This window comes from Eumetopias jubatus, unplaced genomic scaffold (genome assembly GCF_037043125.1).
Source record: "Eumetopias jubatus isolate StellerSeaLion01/CBP00866 unplaced genomic scaffold, mEumJub1_p1.0 scaffold_10, whole genome shotgun sequence".
Classification (NCBI taxonomy): domain Eukaryota; kingdom Metazoa; phylum Chordata; class Mammalia; order Carnivora; family Otariidae; genus Eumetopias; species Eumetopias jubatus.
The window spans coordinates 75,987,083-76,008,807 of NW_028274816.1; the positions used below are offsets into that span (position 1 = coordinate 75,987,083).

The window sequence follows — 21,725 nt, forward strand, 5'->3', positions numbered from 1 at the left end:
CCCCTCGAGCAGCCCACCCCAGGCTTTGAGAAGGAAGAGATGAGCTCTGCCTCTGGGGGTAGAAGGAAAAAGACCAGAAAGGTGGGAGTTGATGTGTCCAGGGGGAGGCATGTTGCCATTGGCCCTCTGAGTGCACGCCCCCATCAGCAGACAAGCCCGTGGTTGACATTAGGATGCCGGTTGTGCTGCCTCAGTTTCCCCAAGATTGAACACCAAATGGACCACAGTGAGCCATCTGAGCTGCCCCAGACTTGTCTTATAGGCTTCACCAGCAGGCTGGGGAGGCTTCTCTCTGGGTGCACACTTCGCATCTCCGGAGGTTCTGTCCCTGGGTATCTCATGATGTGGCTTATGTCACCCTGGCCAGGGTCCCTTGATCTAAGCTACCTCTGTGCGTCCCGGACGTGTGTGTGTGTTAAAACAGACATGACACCCTTTTAACCATTTTGAAGTTTACAAGATCTGTGGCATCAAGTGCCTTCACAGTGTTGTGCATCCATCACCATCCACCTCCAGACTTTGTCATCTTGCTAACGGACACTCAGTCTGTCTCCATTAAACACTAACACCACACCCCTGCCCCCCCCCCCATCTTCCCCTGGCCCTTGGCAATCGCCATTCTATTTTTTTTTTTTTTTTTGGTCTCTCTGAATTTTTTCTGTTCTAGGCCCCTCCTAAAGTAGGATCCCACAATATCTGCCTTTTCATGACTGGGTTATTTTGTTTTGCCTAATGTCTTTAGGTTCATCTGCACCGTAGTCTGGGTCAGAATCTCCTTTCTAAGGTTGAACACCGTGCCGCTGTATACATGCCACATTTTGTTTATCCGCTCATCCATGAATGCACCCTCTTGGGTTGTTTCTAAATTCTTTGGCCGTCACGAAGAATGCTGCAGTACAACAGTATGGACAGCTGAGTCCCTACTTTTCTGTTCTCTTGGGTGTATACCTAGAAGTGGAAATGCTGGACCTATGGTAATTCTGTGTGTAACTTTTTGAGGAGCCGCCATATTGTTTTCCATGTTGCCTACAGCCTCGCCAATGCCTGTTCTTCTCTGACCTTTCTGGTTTTATTCATTCGTTTGTTGATAGTGGCCATCCCCATGGGTGGGAGGTGACTCTTCATTTGGGTTTTAATGTGTTTTCCCTAGTGATGAGTGGTAAGGAGCACTTTTCCGTGTGCCCATTGGCCATTTGTATATCTTCTTGGGAGAAATGCCCTTTGCCCATTTTTTGTGTGTGTCCAGGGAAACTTCGGCTCCTACTCTTTCAGCCACAAAAACAACTGCCTTTATTGGGTACTTGGGTCCCTTTTGCTCTATGCTCAGTGTTTATGTGGATGTCCCCCCTGACACGGGGGAAGGTTCGGGGCCCCACGCTAGGTGTCACAGCTAGTAGGTAGTGAACCCACAAGGGCTCCAGAGCCCTCTGACTCTGTCCCTAGGGATCGTTCTGATTTCCTAGCCCAACCCAAGGATCTGGCGCTGAACCCTCTTCATAAATACACGGTTCATCCATACATTTGAGAGAATGCTATTTATAGGAAACCATCCAGACCTCGAGACTTTGCGGTCCCTTGGGAAAGCCATATTTACTTCGATATCAAGCCTCATTTCCTAAAATCACAAAGGGTTACATTGAAAGCAGACATAGAAATGTGTGGATTTGAAGTGCTAACCCTTCAACTGCTCCAAAAAGCTGTCCGAGTGGAGTGATTTGATACATTCACGCAGGATCCAAGTCTCTTGTCTGAACTCATTCAGTTGGTGGGTGCCATATTGAGCTCAGGGTCCAAGCCTTCCTCCACTTGCAACTAACAGCTTTGTGATCCTAAAGCCCTTTTCCTCTGAGACGCATGGCATCGTCCCCCTGGTCACCCACTGTCTGTCCAGGTTTGGAGGCGGCAAGGGCAGAGCGAAGGCAGGGGACCCTCGTCTTGCCCTTCTGGGGCTTTTCAGCCCTGGATGGGTCTAACACAATGGTTCTTTGGGGGAGCATTCCCCATTCTTTGTAGGTTGGTTTTTATCTGGCCTTGGGTTCACACAGCTGGGGCTGGGGCCGAGGCCAGAGCCGTGACTTAGGGTTGGGAAGAAGTTGGCGGAACATTCCCCAGCAGGGCTTGGGCAGGCCCAGGGAGTCCCGCCTAAAATATAGTGGACAAAGGAGCTCTTGTCCCCGGGCCTGGGGGTGGGAGGCATCTGGTCAGTGACACAAGCTTGGCCATTGTGTGTCGTGACCTCGGCCAACTTTTTTTTAGCTGAGAAAGGGGAAAAAAGAGAGAGTGAAGGAAAAAAAAAAAAAGCCTCCAGAAACTTCGCAACTGGGAAGTCCAGAATGCGTCGTTGATTTCCTCACAGGACCTGGGGCAGATTTGGAAGGAACTGTGCAATGTAGGGTGTTCTTTGTGAAAGAAGAGCAGCGTGCAAAGCCGCAGGAACGCCCTCCAGGGTGTCCCCGGCACTGACCCTTGGCACGATTGCTTGCATCAGCCCCATTTCCCGCAGAGGGTGCCGTGGAGAGGAAGTTGGCAGGGGCCTGGCCCTGGGTCTGGGGACTCCACGCGGGGCCCAGGACTCTCCTCTGAGTTATTAGCAGCCCCGTGAGGAAGACTAGCTCTTCTCTGATGGTAAGAATCGATCCGATGGGCTCAGCTTTTTCTGCGTGTTTCTGAACTAACTTGGGTATTTTAGAAAGTGGTTCTGAGAACCTCTGAGATGGGGAGCTGAGAAGCCCTGGGCCGGGGGGGGGGGGTGCCCAGTGTGCTGGGCAGGGGGCGCTCCTGTGAAGCATAAAGAGCTGGGAGAAAAGAGGACTTGTGTGAGAATCGAGAAGGGGGAAGGAATGAGATGTGATGTCAAAAGGGGGTTGTTGGTGGAGGGGGTGGGCAGCTCCCCGGTTACCTGGGCAGCGGTTCCGTGGAGGCGTGCGACCATGTGGTGGCAGTGTGGCTTGTGGCGACTGGCGGCCACATCTCGCGTCCCTCACTTCTCCCGAATCTGAAGCTTGGCTTCTGCCTGTCTACCCACCTGCCGTCTCTGTGGCCCGGTTCTAGCTGGGACCGTCTACAAGGGAAAGCCTGTTGGGGGTTCCCCCGGGGAGTCGAGGATCTGCCCCGGGAGTCTGGTGTCTATACTGTGGTTCCAGGCTGGGCTGGGTGCTTCTGTCCAGTTTGGTGGTGGCAGGGGTGGGCTGTGTTAAGGGGCATGCATGGATGCTCTCTGGAGACTTAAGGGTAGGATAGCCTTACCGTGCCCACCTTCCTACCTCTGGAAGTTAGACACCCCCCCTTTCTTGGAAAGAGGGACCTCCCATCAGCCAAGACTCTAGTGACCACTCTCTGGAGGCTCTGGACAGCCGAGGCGGGGGGTCCAGTTCATATGGGAAGGCTCGTCTGTGTCTGCACATAGCCTTCTTCCAGGATGCTGTCTCCCGCCCACGGGGTCAGACAGCATCTCTAATTTTGGTGTGGCTTCTCATGGAGGCCTGAGCCTGTGCTCGTCACCCAGAGGCACCTGGAAAGTTCACAGCAGAGCTTCTCGGAGGTTAAAGCTCATCTGAATTGCCCAGGGACCTTTAAAATACAGAGCTGGGTGCTCGGGTGGAGCCTGGGACTCTGCATTTCTAGCCAGCTCCCAGGGGACAGCCCAGCGGCTGGTACACTTGTGGAAAGATGGGTGTGTAAAGAACCTAGATGGATCAGTCACGTTCTGATGGAGTGCTAGGGAGCGCTGGTGGGTTCTGGTGGGTCTGGCCTTGGCTGTGGGGTGTGGCAGGGAGGTTCACAGAGAAGACGGGATCCGCAAAGAAGCTTTACCTGGAGGAGGGTGAGAGCCCAGGGGAGCCTCTTGGCGGAGATGGAGGCATGCTGTGCCCAAGCCGAGGTGGAGTGTGTGTTCAGGTCCCGGCGTGCGTGCGTGGTGAACAGCTTATCTCTAGCAGGCTCAGAACAAGCCTGTGTTGCGGGGGCGGGGGGGGGGTGCCTGTGTGGCTCAGTCGGTGAAGCATCTGCCTTCTGGCTCAGGTCATGATCCTGGGGTCCTGGGATCGAGTCCCACATTGGGCTCCCTGCTCAGCGGGGAGACTGCTTCTCCCTCTGCCTCTGTCCCTCCCCCTGCTTGTGCTCTCTTTCCCTCTCTCTCTCAAATAAATAAATATAATCTTAAACAAACAAAAAGAACAAGGCTGTGTTGGGTGTGGGGTGAGTTCCAGCTTCGGACACAGGGAAGCCCGGGGTCGCTGGGCAGATAGAGCTCAAGTGCATGTGGCTCTAGGAATGACGGGGAAGGGGCTGACAATAGGCTATTCGGGGCAGAAGAACTCCCTGGAACTCACCGTGTTGAGAGGAAGAAGCCCAGTGTTCGGGGGCCCAGTCTGCTGCCTGTGAACCCATGTCTACACTTGAATGAGACTTTTCCCCCCTCACGAAACAGCATGTCTTTACAAAGCAGGGTGGACTGAGACCAACATCCAGAATCCTCGAGTTGTAGAAAAGAGAGCAAGAGAAACCAGAGAAAACCCTAGGAGACCATCGGGTCCGATTTCTGTATTTTCGAGATAAGGAAATCGAGGCCTCCCCGCAGAGATGAAGGGGTTTCTCAAGGCCGGCCCTCCCCGCTCACATCCCGCGTGTTCTCTGCGCGATGGGGGGCCCCCAGAGCAGTGGTGGGTCCCCGCTCTCGGCAGTGGTGTCCCCCGGCTATCACCCTCTGTCTGGTTTTCTCTGCACCAGACGCAGACCTGCAGAAAGGTCCGCTGCCTTGGGTTGATTGGAATTGCACCCCTTGCTGTGCCTCATGCTGGCGGTTCCAGCCTCGATTAGCCTTACCCTCCCTCCAGTGCCCGTGGTTCCAAAGCAGTTAGGATGCACGGGGAGCCAGCTCTCAGAGCCCGAGGTCTTTGATTGGCGTCACTTGGAGCTCGGGCCACCAGCGCCACACAGTCACTGAGATGCGTCTCCTCGGTGAGAACACTTGCTGCCCCTGGGTCTCTGGTGCCTGGGGACCCGCTTCTAGCGGCCACCAAGCTGGGCCGGCCCGATGGCAGCCATAGGCGGGCGTCCGACGCCCACCTTGGCACCCTGATGAGCCCCAGTCCTCTGTTCTTTAGAGGGGTGCCGACCCCTCGAGGACGCAGCGTGCGCCACCTGCCCTGGGAGCCCCTTTCTGGCGGGCAGGCTGCTTGGTGGGAGGTTCCAAGCGTGTGACCTCACCTGAGCGAGCGACTTTCAGTTCCGTTCATCTCCTCTGAACTTGCAGGGTCTGTTCTGAATGGAACAGAATGCTCGGTAAATGTGGGTAGGGGGTTTTCTTCAGGGGCCTGAGAAAGTGCTAGAAACCCTGGCATGAGGCATTCTGGGATTTTTGTACCTTAATACGGGTACAAAGGGGGGGCTTCATTAGGATTTCCTCTTCTCCCTGCTCCCTCCACCCCCAAACCCCCCCTTCCCCCCAATACCAAGTGTTGGCAAAATTCGCTTATTCCCCAGCTCTCTCCTCTGCAAAGGGAAATTGGATCAGGAATCACGTGGAGGGGTCCGCACCCTACCAGGAGCTGCCTAGGGGAGCATGCTGCCGGTGCATGAGCCTCAGCATGTCCTTCGGAAGCATCTCCTAGGGCAGGGTAATTGATATCTCTACCGATACATACTAGTGTAGAAAATCCAGGGTGCAGGTGTTTTTTTTTTTTTAAGATTTTTAAAATTTGTATCTTACTTATTTGTCAGAGAGAGACAGCGAGAGAGGGAACACAAGCAGGGGGAGTGGGAGAGGGAGAGGCAGGCTCCCCGCTGAGCAGAGAGCCCGATGCGGGACTCGATCCCAGGACCCTGGGATCATGATCCAAGCCGAGGGCAGATGCTTAACGACCGAGCCACCCACGCGTCCCTCCAGGGTGCATTTTGAGATCCTTCAGGACGAAGGGAAGTGCTACCCCCCCCCCCGCCCACCTCCTTCTTCTGACAGATAGGGACATTGGAGCCCTAAAGAGGCCGGGACAGTGACTTGCGGCCCAAGGGGAAGAGAAGTCCGTGTTCAGCCTCCCCGTATGGGTTTGCGGTAACGCTCACAACTTTGCGAATCCTGGTTGGGGCATACGTTTTAATGACTTCCAAGTTCCGTTAAATCGCTTCGCTTCCCTGGGGTTTCAGACGCATATCCTTCCCATCCATTCCAAGTCGGGTTTGGCTGAGGAAGTTTTCGCTCTCTGGACCATGCTGGGGGGAAGAGGTAATGTGACATGAACGTTCCTGTTCTGGCTCGGAACAGGGGTAGCTGCTTTTGCAAGCGTGAAATGTCCCTTGTGTTGGTTTTGGGCCCCTTTATGTGACGTGTTCCTCAGGTCATAGAACCCCGGTGTCGGAGGGCTGGCAAGCCCCTGGTTTTACAGATGAGGAGACAGAGGCCCCGAGAGGCCCAGGGAACTGCATGAGTTATAGCTTGCTGTCTGGGAACACGGTCTCCTTGCGCCTAGGCCTGTGTGCTTTCTGCAGATGCTTCTGGGGTCCTGAGGTTGGAGGTATGATATCAGAATGGCCCACGCTATTTTTATCCGCCGGAGAAAGGGTAGGAGGAAAGGAGCCAACATTCCTCGAAGTGGAGAGTTTGAATAAAATGTCTCAATTAATCACGAGCTGGTGAGCAGACTCATTCAGGTTTTCCTGCTCAGAGGCCAGAAGCCCAGACAGCCTGCGAGGAGCTCACCGCCTCGCCCTTTATACCTTTGAAACATCAGGGCCGGACAGATCTTAGAAGTGGGACCAAAGTTACAGGCTCTCTGTGGGGTTTCTCAAGCCCCTCTGGGCTCCAAGATGGGGTGGCAGGTGCAACTTCCCATCTTATTCCTAGAGCTGTTCTCCATGTTTCCGGAGCGCCTGTGGGAACCACCTTCCCCCACATGAGCCTGAACGTGGCCATGAGGCCGTCGGGTACCTGCCCTAAAGCTCAGTATGGAGCAGGACCGACACAGTTGTGTTGTTCGGTCAACGCGGAGATTCTCTCAAGAGACGCTGAAAGGCGGGCATCTCTCAGTTCCCTGTCATGCCGTATGGGGTTGCTGGGCGGAATGCCACCCGCAAAAGCACAAGCCATCTCAAATAGGAGATGTCTGCTGACATCCAGAGGTCCTCATTTTGTGCACTGTCTCCTTTGGAACCCTGTTCATCGGCCCCTCTGTCTTCTATCTGGACGGCAGGTGCACCAGTAATAGCAGAGTGTCTTTCTCTGGTGTCCGTGGAATAAGGGCTCTCGTGGGAATGTGTGTAAGGCCCTAATAGAAGTCACTTCCTACAGGATGGATTCCTTCCCGCCCTCCACTGCTTGACCCACAGACACGTCAGGGCTGTGAAATGGCTTCTGACATGGTGGGGGTTGCGGGGGGTGGGGGTGGGGGCGTCCAGCTCATCCTTGCACTTTGCGGTATTGTTCGCAAGATTGTTTGTCCGCCCTTGCCCCACTGGAGACCCTGTGTTTTCCGGCTTAGCCAAGTTTCCCTGTGAGGGTTGACTTCCTGTGCCCTCGCAGAGACTACATTGTAATTGTGTTCATCAAAATTCCTGGTTAACCAGATCACTCCATTCCTTTTTAGGATCAGAAAATAAGAGTTTATTGTCCTGTGGCCTCTTCCCTGCCCCGGCCTGAAAAACAGGCCACAGTGAGTCGATTGGTCCCGGCGAGGCACTGGGGGCTTACAGATGGTTTTTCAGGGTGGCTGGGACCCTTGCCAAGCCCTTCAGGAGCTAGACAGGTGTGGAGTGCTCGCAGCGGATTGGGCGGCGGGCACGTGGCTGGCAGCTCTGTGGGTGCTGGGAGAACACCCCCCCCAAGCATTGATGTCCACCAGTGGCTGCCAGGTGTAAAGCTTCCTCTAGCAGTTTCGTGGATGGAGGACAGTCGTGGGGGGGTGATGGGGGTGTCGGGGAAGATAGCTGATGCCGGCAAGTGTGAGTGTGGCAGACGTTCCCTGGGGGCTGGAGCTGGGGACCCCGAGTGCGTCACCCTCTGGGGACTTGTCAGTATGATCCATGAGGACTTGTCATGGGGGCCGAGGTCTGGCATGAGTGAGTGACTGATGCCAGCCACTGTGATGTGGATTATTGCTGCAAGCATGACCCCTTCCAGCCATTCACCCTGAGCGGGAGGCCTGAGAACACGTGGGTTGTATTGGGTTCGCAAGAGTCCTGGGGACGTTTGCATTTAAGTGAGTAAAGCCCGCTTTGGAAAGTTCCTTTAAGGGACTCAGAGAAGCCATGCCAAAGGGCTTTCTACTAAGAGCAGTTTGAATATACACGTGAGGAGTTCTGGCAAAACCTCTCATGAGTCGGTCCCATTTCCTGAGAAATCTTGCACTTGGAGGAGTGGAAGGAAGAAAAGCATCCCGCCTGGCTCTCTCTCTGGCTTCTTGTTGGTAAAAGCTGGAGGTGGGCCTTACGTGCCTGACCCCTCTTCGTGCAGGGGTCCAACCAGAGTGGCCCAAGGGATGCAGAGATGCTCGGGTCAGGAATCCCTGTGGAAGCCAACTGCCCGTGGGGTCCATGAAACGTGGCTGGAGATTAGACTCACAGAACCCCCGGATTCAAGAAAGGTCTGTGGTCCCCAAGGACCCTTCCCTTCTGTCACGGTCCCTCCGGCTGGAAACCTGTCATTCCCCAGGAAAGTGGTGAGAGCAGATACTCGATGCCGGAGGTCGGGAGCAAATTGGCAAGGCCATCTGGGCCAAGAGGAAGAAGGGACGGCCCCTTGTTGGGGTTGGGAGAGAGGTGTTCTCTACCTTGTTCTACCTCTTGATCTTTTCTAGTAGTTTCTGGAATTTGTGATCCAAGCTCTTTCCTCGTTTCATACCGTTTACGGAGAGTAGTGATAGGTACACAGACTCGGCAACTAGATCGATGATGATGATTTGCACATTTTTAAAGCTGCTCTCAGTGGTCAGCCCGGGACCTTTTTACCTTAGTTCTTCACCTTCATTTCTCGTCATCTCCCCCGCAGCTGTGGTGCATCTTCTAAAGCACTTCTGAGGAGGACACACAAGTCCCTGGACCCACTGTCTGCAGACCTTTATTCCCTGAACCACTGTCCATAGAGAAACACCTTCCTTCCTCCCTCCCTCCTTCCCTCCGTCCTTCCTTGATTTTATCCATTTTTTTGAGAGAGAGAGAGAGAGAGAGAGCGAGGGAGGGGGAGAAGCAGACTCCCCGCCGAGCAGGAAGCCCGATGTGGGACTCGATCCCAGCACCCCTGGGACCATGACCTGAGCCAAAGGCAGACGCTCAACCGACTGAGCCACCCAGGTGCCACGAGGAACGAATTTTGATGGAAGACTGCTCGGACACATAGCAGGGTCTCGGCATTTCCCATAGGACAATCCAGAGGTATCTTTTGAAATGCAGTTACAGAGAAACCTGTGACCAACTTGAGTTATTTATTTTTTTGCTCATTTATTGGGGACACCCTTCTCCTTATCTCTGCCGTGTAAATACATCATTCACGGTGTGCCTGCCGTGGGCTTATAAAATCCATTTTGCGTGCGGCAGTGTGGGACCAGCCACGCTGCACATACGCGTCTCCTTTTAGCTGAGGAAAGCACCCCGCCCCCCATATCAACCACGGTTTATCATTTCTTTTCTCATCCTCAGGAGCACCTAGCATCTGTATCTTGCCTTGTTTTTCTGGTCCTCTGTTTTCATTATTTTGTGCATTTCCTTTGCATTCCAGGAAAAATTCTTACATTGGCTTTGTACATAACCAGTGCTTTCCTTTTTATTTTTTTTTTCCTTTTTGCAAGACTAATTCCACATTCTCTTGCAGCCCAGTGGACTTCCTCTGTTGCTACCTCGTAAATTTTCCTACAATTTTGTTAATTTCCTGTCCCCTTTTTATAGTATGTGTTTCCTTTTTCCAGGCCACTTGCCTTGTTTGCATTAGTTTGTCCGATCCTTATGATTTTTTTGCTGTTGTATCATAGATGCTCTATCTTCCTACCTTCTATCGAGGTTGCGGAACACTTTTCTGGAATTTTCCGTCCAGATACCATATGAGGTCATGGTTAGAAGTTTGTGCCTCCCCGGAGGCTTCTGGATACTGTTCCCCGATTTATTTTCTGCAGTGAAAGAGATTATGTTATCTTGTCTTGCCCCACCTCCCTGTGCGCAAGGTCGAAGAGTCCATCCATTGGGATCCATTAAGAGCTGGGATTCGTTACAGGTAGGGCACACGTCGCTTGGATTGTCATTCTGTCTACTTGTTTGGTGAAAACCTCAGATCTCTTTGGAGCCAGTTTCTGACGATTGCAAGTTTCCATTGGTCCCTCCTTCCCTCCATCCCTCCAGCCGGTGTTCTGGGCCCCGGGCCGAGACTAATGCTAGGGACAGCATGGACGTAGCCACGTCTTCCTGAACCTTACAGCCTGTTTCTCTGTTGTGTGGTCTCTCCTCCTCTTCCTCCCACCGGCCAGGTCTTCAAATCTTTCCCTGCCAGCCTAGAAAACTCCCTGTGAGGACTTCACTTCCCAGGGTGCACTGAGCTGTCGCCGGTGTCCCTTACTTCCTCCCCAGCTCTCCTCTGTGAGTCGCTCTCAGACTGGATAGAAAGGCTGCCAGAGCTGGAGAGATGGGGACTTTCTTACCTGTGAGACAGAGGAAAGGTGCCCCATACTCTTAGAGGCACAGATCCTGAGGCTGGCGGCATCACCGTGGGAGCTGGGGCCCTGCTTCCTGCTTTGTGTCTTAAAACCCATGGCCAGGGGAGATGACCTTGCCTTTGGTAGCCATTCCCAGCTTTGTGTCGGGGTCTCTCCACCCTGAACAGGTGTCTGCAGCAAGGTGTGGAGCGGACGTGACTCTCCAGTCCCCGGCGCATCTGGGTGGCTCGTTTGCAGCCCCCGTCACTACTGCGGATTGGCTGACCCCCTGCTGAGGGACAGCGAGGCCAGCCCTGGCCCCTGGGGGCCTGGACTGCTCAGGGCGCAGCAGTACCAGAGCCGTTCCCGGGGACTGGTGCTTCCCAGGCACACCTGGCCGAGGCCTGGCTGCTTCCGGGTGTCCCCGGCTGGCTGTGCGTTTGGGAAGAGAGAACTTGCTGGAGAGTTCTTTGTGGAGGAGCCTTCAAGCAGTGCCAATCACGGCACCCGGCTCATTAGCAGTAATTGCCATGGCAACGGGTCTGCCAGAAAGTGGCTCGTTAGGCTGACAACCTCAGAGATGTTATATATAGATCTGGGTTGGGGGGGGGGAGTGGGGGTGTGGGGCCCTGTGGCTATGCCTTTCTCTGGAGCTCCTATTGCTCCTGGGCTTGGGGTGTGAGAAGACGCAGAATGGGGGGACCTTAAAACCGGCTGATCTGGCTGCCAAAGCATTTGATGACCGCCCGTGACCGTGTCAAGTAGCGTTGGTTCACATCTGCAGAAGGTAAGGCTCAGGTGTTCCCAGAAGCCTCCTGAGGGGGAAGGAGTCCCCAGCTGAACTTGACAAGGGGCGGGGGCCGGTGGGGGGCTGAGTGTGGGGGTTGGTAGTGCCTGGAGACTCTGCAGAGACCAGATGGAATCCCTCTTAAAAGAAGTCTCCTCTGAAGGGCTTGGGGATGGCCACCTTTTCCTTAATAAATAAGTGGCCATGCAGCTAAGCACTGTCTTTCTATAAATTGTGCTTATTATAATTTTATGTTCCCAGTTTTGATTTCAGAAGCACGCTTTCTGTCGAGTGCTTCTCTAAAGCTGCACGCCAGCCTGTTGTGAGTTCAATGGGCATGAGCCTCCCCTAGGATGCATGTTGAAAGGCCGCTTCCCAGGCTCCAGGTTGATCTGATGTTTGGAGCAGGGCTCTGGGATCCGCATTTTTAACGCACATCCCAGGGGACCGAGGAGGGAATGGGTTTCCAGGGACCGCACTTTGAGAAATACTGCTATAAGCGGGAAGGGGGATTTTGTTTTCAATCTCTGGGTGACTTTCCTTTGGTGCCTGCTCTTTTTTCTTCCCCATTAGCCATCATTAAGAGGAAAATTTCTTTGGTGGTGTTGTTTTAAATAAGGAGACAAGGAAGTTAGCCTGCAGCCAGGAACGTGACTGCTGGGGTGTGGGTGGTGGTATTTCTGCTCCTCTCCCGGGAAGGCATATGCTCATTTGGAGACTGTGAGACAGGCAGGAGAAGCAGGCCTGAGTTGTCACCCTCCTTGGTGGGAACTGGGGTATCAGGTGGTCTAGGTGAAGACATAGAGCCTCCCCTGGCCAGCTGGGGAGAGATGGACAGGGAGGGTAGCCTGGATGTAGGTAACTGGACAGAAGTCTCCAGGACAAGGTAGTATTTCAGAGTTTGGGCTAATCGTTTGTTTAGCTGTGCAGCATTGGACAAGTTATTACATTCTCTGAGTCTCAGATTCATTTATAAATTTATAATGGGAACATGTCAGGTTTAAATTGTCAAAGCTAGAGATAAGTGTGTAAAGCATCTGGCCCCGTCCTTGGAGCACTCTCAACATTTGGTGCATGATAAAAGTCATTATCGATGGACGCAAATGGGATCTGAGCACGTATGTTTCCTGATTACCGGCTAGATTAGGGCTCTGAGTCGTCTAGAAGCCTCCTGATACTCTGTAGGAAATAGGGTGAGGGTGTACATGCACAAATGACTCCATTTTGGAGGGCAGGAGATCCATAGTTATCTTCAGATTCTCAGAGGATGAGTCTCTGTAAACAGTTGAGCAGGTTGTTGACTGAACAAGGGGACCCAAGGGAGGCCGAAATCCAGGCTTGCGCTCAGGGTGATGGATGGCCCATCTGGGGGAAGATGCAGCGTTTTAGGATTCCCACAAAGCCATGATATGCATCAGGTTAAGAATTTCTGAGTTGGAGAAAACTGCCCTCACCCTCCCCGCTCCCTCCCACTCCCTCCGATCTTGTTCATTGTAGGTAGGGCCCCCATCTCTGGGCCCTTGTCACCTCTGCTTCTCGTTCCTCTTCCCATGGGAAGGAGCTGCCAAAATGGAAAGGGAGAAGCCACGGGACTAGGGAAGGGAAGGGTTTAACTTGAAGGAAACGAGTTAGACGAATAAGTTTGACAGAGATCGTAATTACCGGGTCGTAAGTCATGCTGCATCGTCTTAATGGCTGGGGGGCAGCTCTCCTAGGAGGTCTGCCCCCCCACCCATGACCATGAGCGATGAGGTAATGTGGGTGCTTTGGGCCTTTTCAATGAGAGAGAGCCTGCAGGTGGGGGGTCCAACTTTTGCCCCCTCCGCAGCTTAAAAAGGATTTGTTTTTAAATGGTAAAATACACCCGACATAAAATTTATCCCGAGTGGTATTTATACATTCGTAGTATGGTGCAACATTTATATCACCCCAAAGAGGAAACCCTGTACCCCCTCTCCCCCAGCCCCCGGTGACCCCACTCATCTGCTTTCTGTTTCTATGGATTTCCCTCTTCTGGGCATTTCGTATAAATGGAATCGCACGCGTGGCTTCAGGGCTCATCCCTGTGGTAGCGTGGAGCGGAGCCTCCTTCCTTTTGATGGCTGGGTATTTCTTCGGATGCACCGTGTTCTGTTGACCTGCTCCTCAGTTGATGGACCCGTTGGGTCCTGCCTGCCCTTGTCATTGTGGGTAAGGCTACTGCGAACATGGCTTTACAAGTGTTTGAGCGCCCTTTTCAGGTCCCTTGGATACGTCCCCAGGTGTCTCCGCGTCTTTTGACTCCTGATGTGTTTCAGGCCACCAACTGGGGGAGCTTCTTTCTGGGAGAGAGCAAAGGCAAGAGGACTGTGGTGGCCTCGGGGCGATGGGGGCAGAGCACAGTCAGGTGACAGGCAGAGCGGGGAGCTCTGGTCATGCTGGAGGGGGATGTGGGGACGGCCTTGGCAGCGTTGGCTAAATTAGGAAGTAGGCTGAGTTGGCCCTGGTGTTCTCCTGTCCACCCCTTCTCCTCCAGTGCCTCTTGGCCCTTCCTGGCTCAGTAGCAGAAGTGCTTGCCCCCACAGGCACCTTCTATAGGTTCGGGCATAGAAGGTCCAGCATTTCCTAGATGCATGAGACCTCAGGGTGGCCGGTCATAGTGCCTCCTTGGTCATCAGTGTCCTCCAGGGGAAGCCAGAGCTTGTTGTGAGCCCACAGAGTCAGATAAATCCCCTGGAGTCCTTCTCAAGAGAAAAAGCACCGTGCAGCCTTGGAGACGGGGCAGGTGGCCTTGTTTGCTGTCTGCCAGGAAGGGGCATGGAGGGTCGGAAGTTTGCTCCACTCATCCAACCAGCCCCGCTTGGGAGCGGTCTCCTTGCACCCACCCATCCTTCTCCGAAGATCCAGCTGGTCAACCTCTGAACGCATGCCCTCCCCAGCAGGTGTGTGCTTGCCTGCTGAGTTGCAGTCTTGGAAACAGAGGGCTGGGGAGAAGTGACTGTTGCTGGTGACATTATCAGGCGCGGTGGGGCAGGCTGAGGTGTGGGCACCTGAACTTCACCGCTCAGGGGGCAGAGGCCGTGTGAAGCTTGGTCTCTCTGGGCACTTAAACACACACCCTCCCGCTGGGACCCCTCTGTCATGGAGCGTTCCTGGTGACATGCACCCTTCTAGGTGCCCTCCACAACAGAACTCCTGTCCTCCTCTGTTGTGTAGATGTGTAGATAAATGCAGTGGCTGAGTCACTTTCCTATCATGCGGCTGCTCAGGGGCTGAGTCAGGATTGAGGCCCAGGCTGGAGGGCTGTTTCCACGGTGCTTCTGGGTCCCTCTCCCTTCTGTACCCTATTTCTGGCCATGTCTGTTTCTGGTCCTTGCTTAATACCCTTTAACAATTTCCCATTCCCTCCCAGGCTGCTGGGAGAAACACCAACATAGCCTTCCCATCTTGGATACTCGAAGACTCCAGCAGAAGCAGCCTGGCATCGTACCCTCTGGTTCTAGAATATTTCTCTCTTAAAGAGTTAAGTCTCCTCACCTCCCTATTCCTGTGTGACCCCCAGCCCCACTCAGCCAAGATGCACATCTCCTGTGTGGGATATTTTATACATGCGCGCGTGGCATGCACACGCACACTACTCATCCTGAGACTCTGTGTGCGTGTATTTGGACCACCTTGCAATCCGGGAGAGGCCAGAGCAGGTGTCTGGAGGCCCAGGTAAACACGCTCAGTGGACGTGCTCTGTTGGTGAGATCTCCTGGCTGGTGCTTGGTGCCTGGTAGTTTAAAAACCTCCTTCCAGGGGCGCCTGGGTGGCTCATGGGTTAAGTGTCTGCCTTCGGCTCAGGTCATGATCCCGGGGTCCTGGGATCAAGCCCCTCATCGGGCTCCCTGCTCAGTGGGAAACGTGCTTCTCCTTCTCCCTCTGCTTCTGCTCTCTCTCTCTCTCTGCCAAATAAATAAATAAAATCTTAAAAAACCAAACCAAAAAAAAAACAACAACAACAACAAAAAACCCAACGCCTTCCATACTGAATCCGAGGCACTGCAGGTTGACAGCCTTTAACCATGTTGGCCATGGGGAGGCCGTGGTTACTCAGGGTCCCAGGACCGTCTAGGATGGACCTGGTCCCTGGTGAGGGCGTGCCACAGGCAGAACTAGCTGGTTTTGCAATCTTCAGACAATAGGGGAGCAGGGCGGGCAGGGAGCCGCGGGTCCCTGTTGCTTGCCTTGGATCTGTTAGCTGTTTTTCCTAAGTAGCCGTCATTAGTGACCAAAACTGCCTCGGTGGGCATGGCGGAGAGCTGCCGAGGACATTCAGGAGCGGAGTAGTTTTTAATACATCTGAACAGGGCACCTGGGTGGCTCAGATGGTTAAGCGTCTGCCTTCGGCTCAGGTCATGATCCCAGGGTCCTGGGATCGAGTCCCGCATCGGGCTCCCTGCCCAGCGGGGAGCCTGCGTCTCCCTCTGCTTCTCTCTCTCTCTCTCTCTGTCTCTCATGGATAAATAAATAAAATCTTTAAAAAAAAATACATCTGAACAGAGTCCAGCTTTGCTGAGAAATTCACGGCCCCTCTCCCTGTGTGGTTGAATCCACTTAGCTATCTTCAGAAGGTACAGCCATTGTGTGGGCTACTTTGGACCCTCTTTCTTTATTTTTAAATGTTCTCTAGCTCACCGCTTATTTTTGTTGTTTGAGGGACATTTCGACGCAAGAGATAAGTAAAAAGGAGAGGAGAAAATTTGCGCATCATGCCACCGCCGGAAGTCACCTCTCTTGTAGGTTCTGTGGGTTCACCTGCTTTCTCTCTCTTACACACATATACATATTTTTTTCTCTCATTTGTATTTTTAAGAAGAAGACTGCTCTTCATGGTCAAAAGATTAAACCAGGGCGCCTGGGTGGCTCAGTCGGTTAAGCGTCTGCCTTCGGCTCAGGTCCTGGGATCGAGTCCCGCGTCGGGCTCCCTGCTCAGCTGGAAGTCTGCGTCTCCCTCTGTCCTTCCCCCTGCTTGTGCTCTCTTTTTCTCATGCTCTCTCTCTCAAATAAATAAATAAAAATCTTTAAGGAAGAAAAGATTAAACCACACATAAGTGCACAAAGTACACGTGATGGAAAGGGAGCTGTGGTTTGGGCGTGGGTCCTGGCTCTCTCCAGATCCCCCAGAGAGATTTGGACACTGGAGCAGAAAAGCCCCCCCCCCCCCCCCCGCCACAGCCCTTCACCCGTTCTCGGCGTGGTTATAGAAGGCTTCAGATCTCGCTCTGCTGAGACTTAGGTTAATTAACTTCTGGTGGGTTCGCACAGCAGGCCCTGGGCCTCGCCTGCTGCTATACGTGGGGGTCCTGGGGGTCCAGGCTTTGGTTTCCACAGTGGGCGTGCGCAGAGGACAGGGGGCTGCCGGGGAGAGGGCCCAGCTCTGCTGACTCTCCTCTGTGGGAAGCTGTCCCTTCCGTAGTGGCTCTGAAGCAGCAAGCACTCCTCACAGCTCACGCTTGGGCAAGCCCCCAAATCCCACGTGTAGGGCCTGTGACCTCCTCCCCCCAGGGATGCCAGCAGGCCACCTCCCGTCCCCACACCCCCAACCCCATCCCTAGCATCGGCTCTTCCACAGTGACTTCAGCTGCCTCCGACGGCGTGGTCCCAAACTGGTTGCAACCCAGTCACCGAAATGCCCGGCGTGTGTGACCTTTTCTCTCCTCTTCCGCAGAAGCCTGGAATGGTCCCCCCTCCTCTCGGAGAGGAAAGCCAGACTGTTGTCCTTCCACCTGGCTGGCAGAGCTACCTGTCTCCTCAGGGCCGCCGTTACTATGTCAACACGGCCACCAATGGTGAGTCCCGCGCTGGGGAGCATCCTGCACCGGCCCCCGCGTTTCTGTCCGCCTCTCGCCTCTCCCAGTGGTTAGACTTTTTCCTCGGAAACCGGCCTCAGAGGCTGCGGTGGGTTCTCGCTTTCCTCCCACGGTGCTGGGCGTCGGGGGTCTGCGCTGGATTGGGAAGTCCATCCTTCGGGGTCGGGGGAGGGGGGTCCTCCCTGGAAACTCACAGCCGCCCCTGGGCATCTCTGTTGAACCCAGCCTCATGGTCTAGGGCTGTTTTCCGAATCTCCAAAGGTTTTTCTCTGGTCAACAGCTGGTTTGAGTCAAGTTAACCAGGTTTAGCTATTGCGTGATTATCTTGGAACATGGAATGGGCTGATGAGAGACAGAAACTCCCAAAAGAGGGTTGCAAGCGAGGGATTTCCCTAACTTCACCACACATTGCTTACTCTTCCCCGTAGTAGCTCACTGGCTGGCATTTCTTGGAATGTTCTTTGGGAAATGTTGGGGCTACTTAGGGATTATTTATTCTAATAGATAACACAGGTCCCGTGTGCATTTCTGAGCTGAGTTAGGACCACACCTCCTTGTCCCCAGTGATTGTGGGCTTCCTGGGCCTTCAGAGGGACTCCAGGACCCCAGCAGGAGGGCTCTCGAGTGGGCTGCAAGAAGGCTGGAGAAGGTTTATAGAAGGAGGAGCGGCAGGTTCTCTAGCAAGGTGGTCTTGGGCAGGGTAGGCCAGTGCAGCTAAGAGCTCTGTCTCTTGACCTCATGCCTCCCCGGAGGATGGAAACACACAAGGTTAGACGTGGGGGGCATCACAGATCTGTGTGCCAAGGCAGGATGTGAAATCTAATCCCTGTCCACGTGTTGGCTCGGCCTTCGCCCCTCACTTCCCTTGTCTGCACCCACCTGACTTTAACTGGAGGACCAGCTGCTCTTTAGAGGGAGTAGCAGAGAAAGCAGATCTCGTCCCTGGGCAACCGGCCTTCTGCAGGCTCGAGGGGTGCGTTCCAGCTGAAGAGGTAACTGTGGTTTCTAGGAAAAGGGAAGTAGAACTATTTCTGGTCATTCTAATCTTAAGCTTCCTCAAAACAAACACATGAGTAGCTTTGCACTGTTCCCGGCCTTTGAAGTTTCGGAGGAAAGTGTATATATGCACAGCTCCCATCTGTGAAATGCAGAAATTGGACCATATGATCCTGAGATCAGCAAGGCTTTGGGCCCGTTCTCATCCGGAATTAGCCACGCTGTTGCAAAGGGGCTGGAGGTGGGTGAGTGGTAAAAGAGGCTTTCTAAAAATCTGCATTTTTTTTTTTTTTAATTAGAGAGTGGTATATTCTTGGTTAAAAAAAACTCAATGGGTACCAAAAAAAAAAAAAAAAAGTAAAAATCCCCGGTTCCACTCCCTAAAGCTATTTATCATGCATATAGCCCTCCAGATATTTGTATATTCTCTAACCGTCCAAGCATTTGCATGCTTATGCTTTATAATACATTGGAAACATGATCCATGTTCTAGAAATTGCTCGGACAGCATACTGTGGCCATCTCTGTATACATGTACCTGCTAGTCCGGCTCATTTTGTAACCTGCCGTGGGATAGCCTGTTGCAAGGGTATGCTACTGTTAATTTAACTCTCCCCTCTTTATTCACCCGATATTAGAATCCCATGTTACAGTAACTGACAGGATGTGGCAGCTTTTTTTTTTTTTCTGAGGCCCAGACTTTAGCACGGGCTTGGGGGCAGGGTCCGGGGATATAGCGATCCCAAGAGGTTCTAGGTCAAAGGCTGGTAAACTTGGTTCTGTAGAGAGCCAGGTACTACGTTGGTTTTGTCCTTGAGGTTTCTGTGGTCTCTGCCACCACTCCTCAGCTCTGTGTTTATGCAAAAGCAAAGCCACGAGTGTAGCTGTGTTCCAATAAAACTTTATTTACGGACACTGGAACGTGAATTTCAATAACTTTTGCATGTTATGAAACACTTTTGATTCTTTTTCGAGCAGCTTTTTTTTAAAGACTTTATTTATTTGAGAAAGAGAGAGCACAAGGCGGGAGGGGTAGGGGCAGAGGGAGAGGGAGAAACAGACTCCCCGTTGAGCAGGGAGCCTGACAACAGGGCTCGATCCCAGGATCCTGGGACCATGACCCGAGCCCAAGGCAGATGCTTAACTGACTGAGCCACCAGGGCACCCCCCACCCCCTTTTTCAAGCGCTTAGATGATCTTAGTTCAGGAGTTCACGGGCTGTATGGTAAGGGGTGGGGTGGGCCCTCACGCTATGACTCCGGCTCTAGGCTCTCTGTTATTTCTGATAGGACCCTCCTTACCTTTCCCCACCTTCTCTGAAATGTTCACAGTCATCCTGCCTTCCTGGTCTTGCGTTCTAGATACATGCTACTTTTATGCACTATTTAATTCATCCTTATCTGTTGGATTGATTGATTCATTCATTCAGCAGACACTGGGCCTCACCCAAGTCCCAGGCCAACTGTTGGATGCTGGGGATATAATAATAATAATAAAAGAAGCATCCCTCCCCTCAAAGAGCTCATCTTCCTAACATTGGAAGCAGATTTGAAATGAAGATGTACTTGATGACCCTTATGAGCAGGGCTGTGAAGGAGAAGTCCAGGGTGTTTTGAGAGTGCGTTCCAGAGAGACCCTAGAGAGATCAGGGGAGGCTTCTTGGAGGAGGGGACGCCCTGCAGCTAAGATGCAGGAGGGCTGAGGGCTGAGGAAGGGGTTGGGGGTGGGAAATGCCTTTCTGAAGGCAAAACCATAGTCAGTGCTGGGAGGGATCGTGTGCAGACCCTGAATAGCATATTAAGGATTTTGTTCCTTAGCCCAAGGGCTGTCTTTCTGATTCTCCCTTGGATGACTCAGGGGACACTTGGCTAGAGATGAGAATCTGGGGAGCCATGTGGGTGCTTGGCTTGGCACATAGAGAGCAGAATGGATTTCACTCCTACTTGCCCCCTTGGCCTGGCATCATTGTGCAGTGGCCAACCCATACAAACACACATGGTGGCCCAGAATTTTCGTTCAACCAGCAGAGAAAGAAGGCCGTGAAATGCAGGAAATCACCCAGGGCAAACATCTAGGAGAGAGCCCTGCAGAAAAACATTTAAGGGAGGGGCGAAGGAGACTTTGAAATAATTGTCAGATATAAGAAGAATCCGGGAGAAGTAAGGCAATATCATGAAAGGCAGAGGAAAAAAGATTAAGAAGGGACATTCAGAGGCAGACTGAAATATAGATCAGGCTTATGGTAGAGGTGATATTTTAAATCACTGGGGGAAGCACAGATTATTTAACAAATAGCGTTGGGCCAGATGGCTAACGGGAAGTTTCAGTGGGTAAGTTCATGCAATAGTATAAACTCAGCAAGGCCATCAAAGCATGCTTTAGGAGACTCTGGGAAGTCCCCAGCTTTCCTTATCTCCCCATGGTTATATCTCTCCAGGGTGTGTTGTCATGCAAAGGGGCCCTGAGCTTGGGCCCCAGGAACCCTAGGGGTTCTGGTATCAGGACAGGCTTGTGCTATATTCCCACCAGAATTTGACTATTGCCAAAAATGGGGTTGTGTTTAGTTTCCAGATATTGAGCTATTCTAATATCCTATCCTTTCCAGGGACCTAAGTTAGTGTGAAGGGGGACCTCTTATTTGTACAACAGGTATTTGCATTTCAAGAGACAGAGAGCTCAGTGTTGTCTAGTTCTCTTAGTAACTGGAAGGCCGGAAATGCCTTCCAGTTATTAACCACTTGGCAGTGATATGGTCATAGCTGTTCAGGTCCTCTTTTTGGAGATGTGCTGACTTTAGATACCGTTTAGGATATATTTTACCGTTTGGACGTTGAAGGGGTATTTCAAGCCAGTAATGAAGGCCAAGATTAGTTTTGTGTAATGTATGAGTCAATATTTCATCTCTTATGTATTAGTCTTTGTACACTGTAAATCCAATAGCTTCATTTATTTATGTTTTTCATTTCTAAAGGAAGAAGATCACTTGAGGGGGATGTCTTAGCTCTCCTTGTCTAGAAAGCAGAGCCTGAGGCAAGGATTAAGTATTAACACTTCATTTAGGCTGTATAAGCCCAGAGCAGTGAAGAGTGGGTGAGAGAGGGAAGATGTCACATGATGCTGGCTAGTGTTGATAGTGAACTGCAGAGAGATCCAACAGGTCTGTTCAGGTCTCACCCAGCAGGTGTGTTCACTTCTCTGGAAGGGTTACAGAGAAGAGCCATGCCTTTGAGTAGTCCATGGGAAAGCAGAGGTGTCTGATCTGCTCACCTCCCTCTCATCTCCTATTTCCTATTGGTCAAACTTCTGCCCCTTAGAGAGCTATTTCCTCCACCCTTTTGGGTTGTATCATCTGGCCCCCAGAAAGCCTGACTCCAGCTCCACAGAGTGATGCTTCATCCAAGCCCTAGGTGGATGGCCAGTGGAACATAGGTGAGGTATCACCCAAAATAGAAGGAGGCAATGGATGGAAACTTTAGAAAGAGCCCAAGGTCTGTGTCC

The 21,725-nt window shown here is 52.6% G+C and overlaps 1 protein-coding gene across 6 annotated transcripts in view; it reads left to right on the forward strand.

Moving 5' to 3' along the window:
- GAS7 (growth arrest specific 7) overlaps positions 1-21,725 on the forward strand; it is a 192,731-nt gene that overhangs the window by 99,738 nt on the left and 71,268 nt on the right. For 5 of the 6 annotated variants that reach the window (XM_088027970.1, XM_028125074.2, XM_028125076.2 and 2 more), the window contains one exon: positions 17,090-17,210. In XM_088027970.1, coding sequence (XP_087884096.1) covers positions 17,090-17,210 — 121 coding nt within the window. Of the gene's footprint in view, positions 1-2,490; positions 2,626-17,089; positions 17,211-21,725 lie in introns of those variants that run through there. The other variant, XM_028125077.2, reaches the window with a different exon arrangement.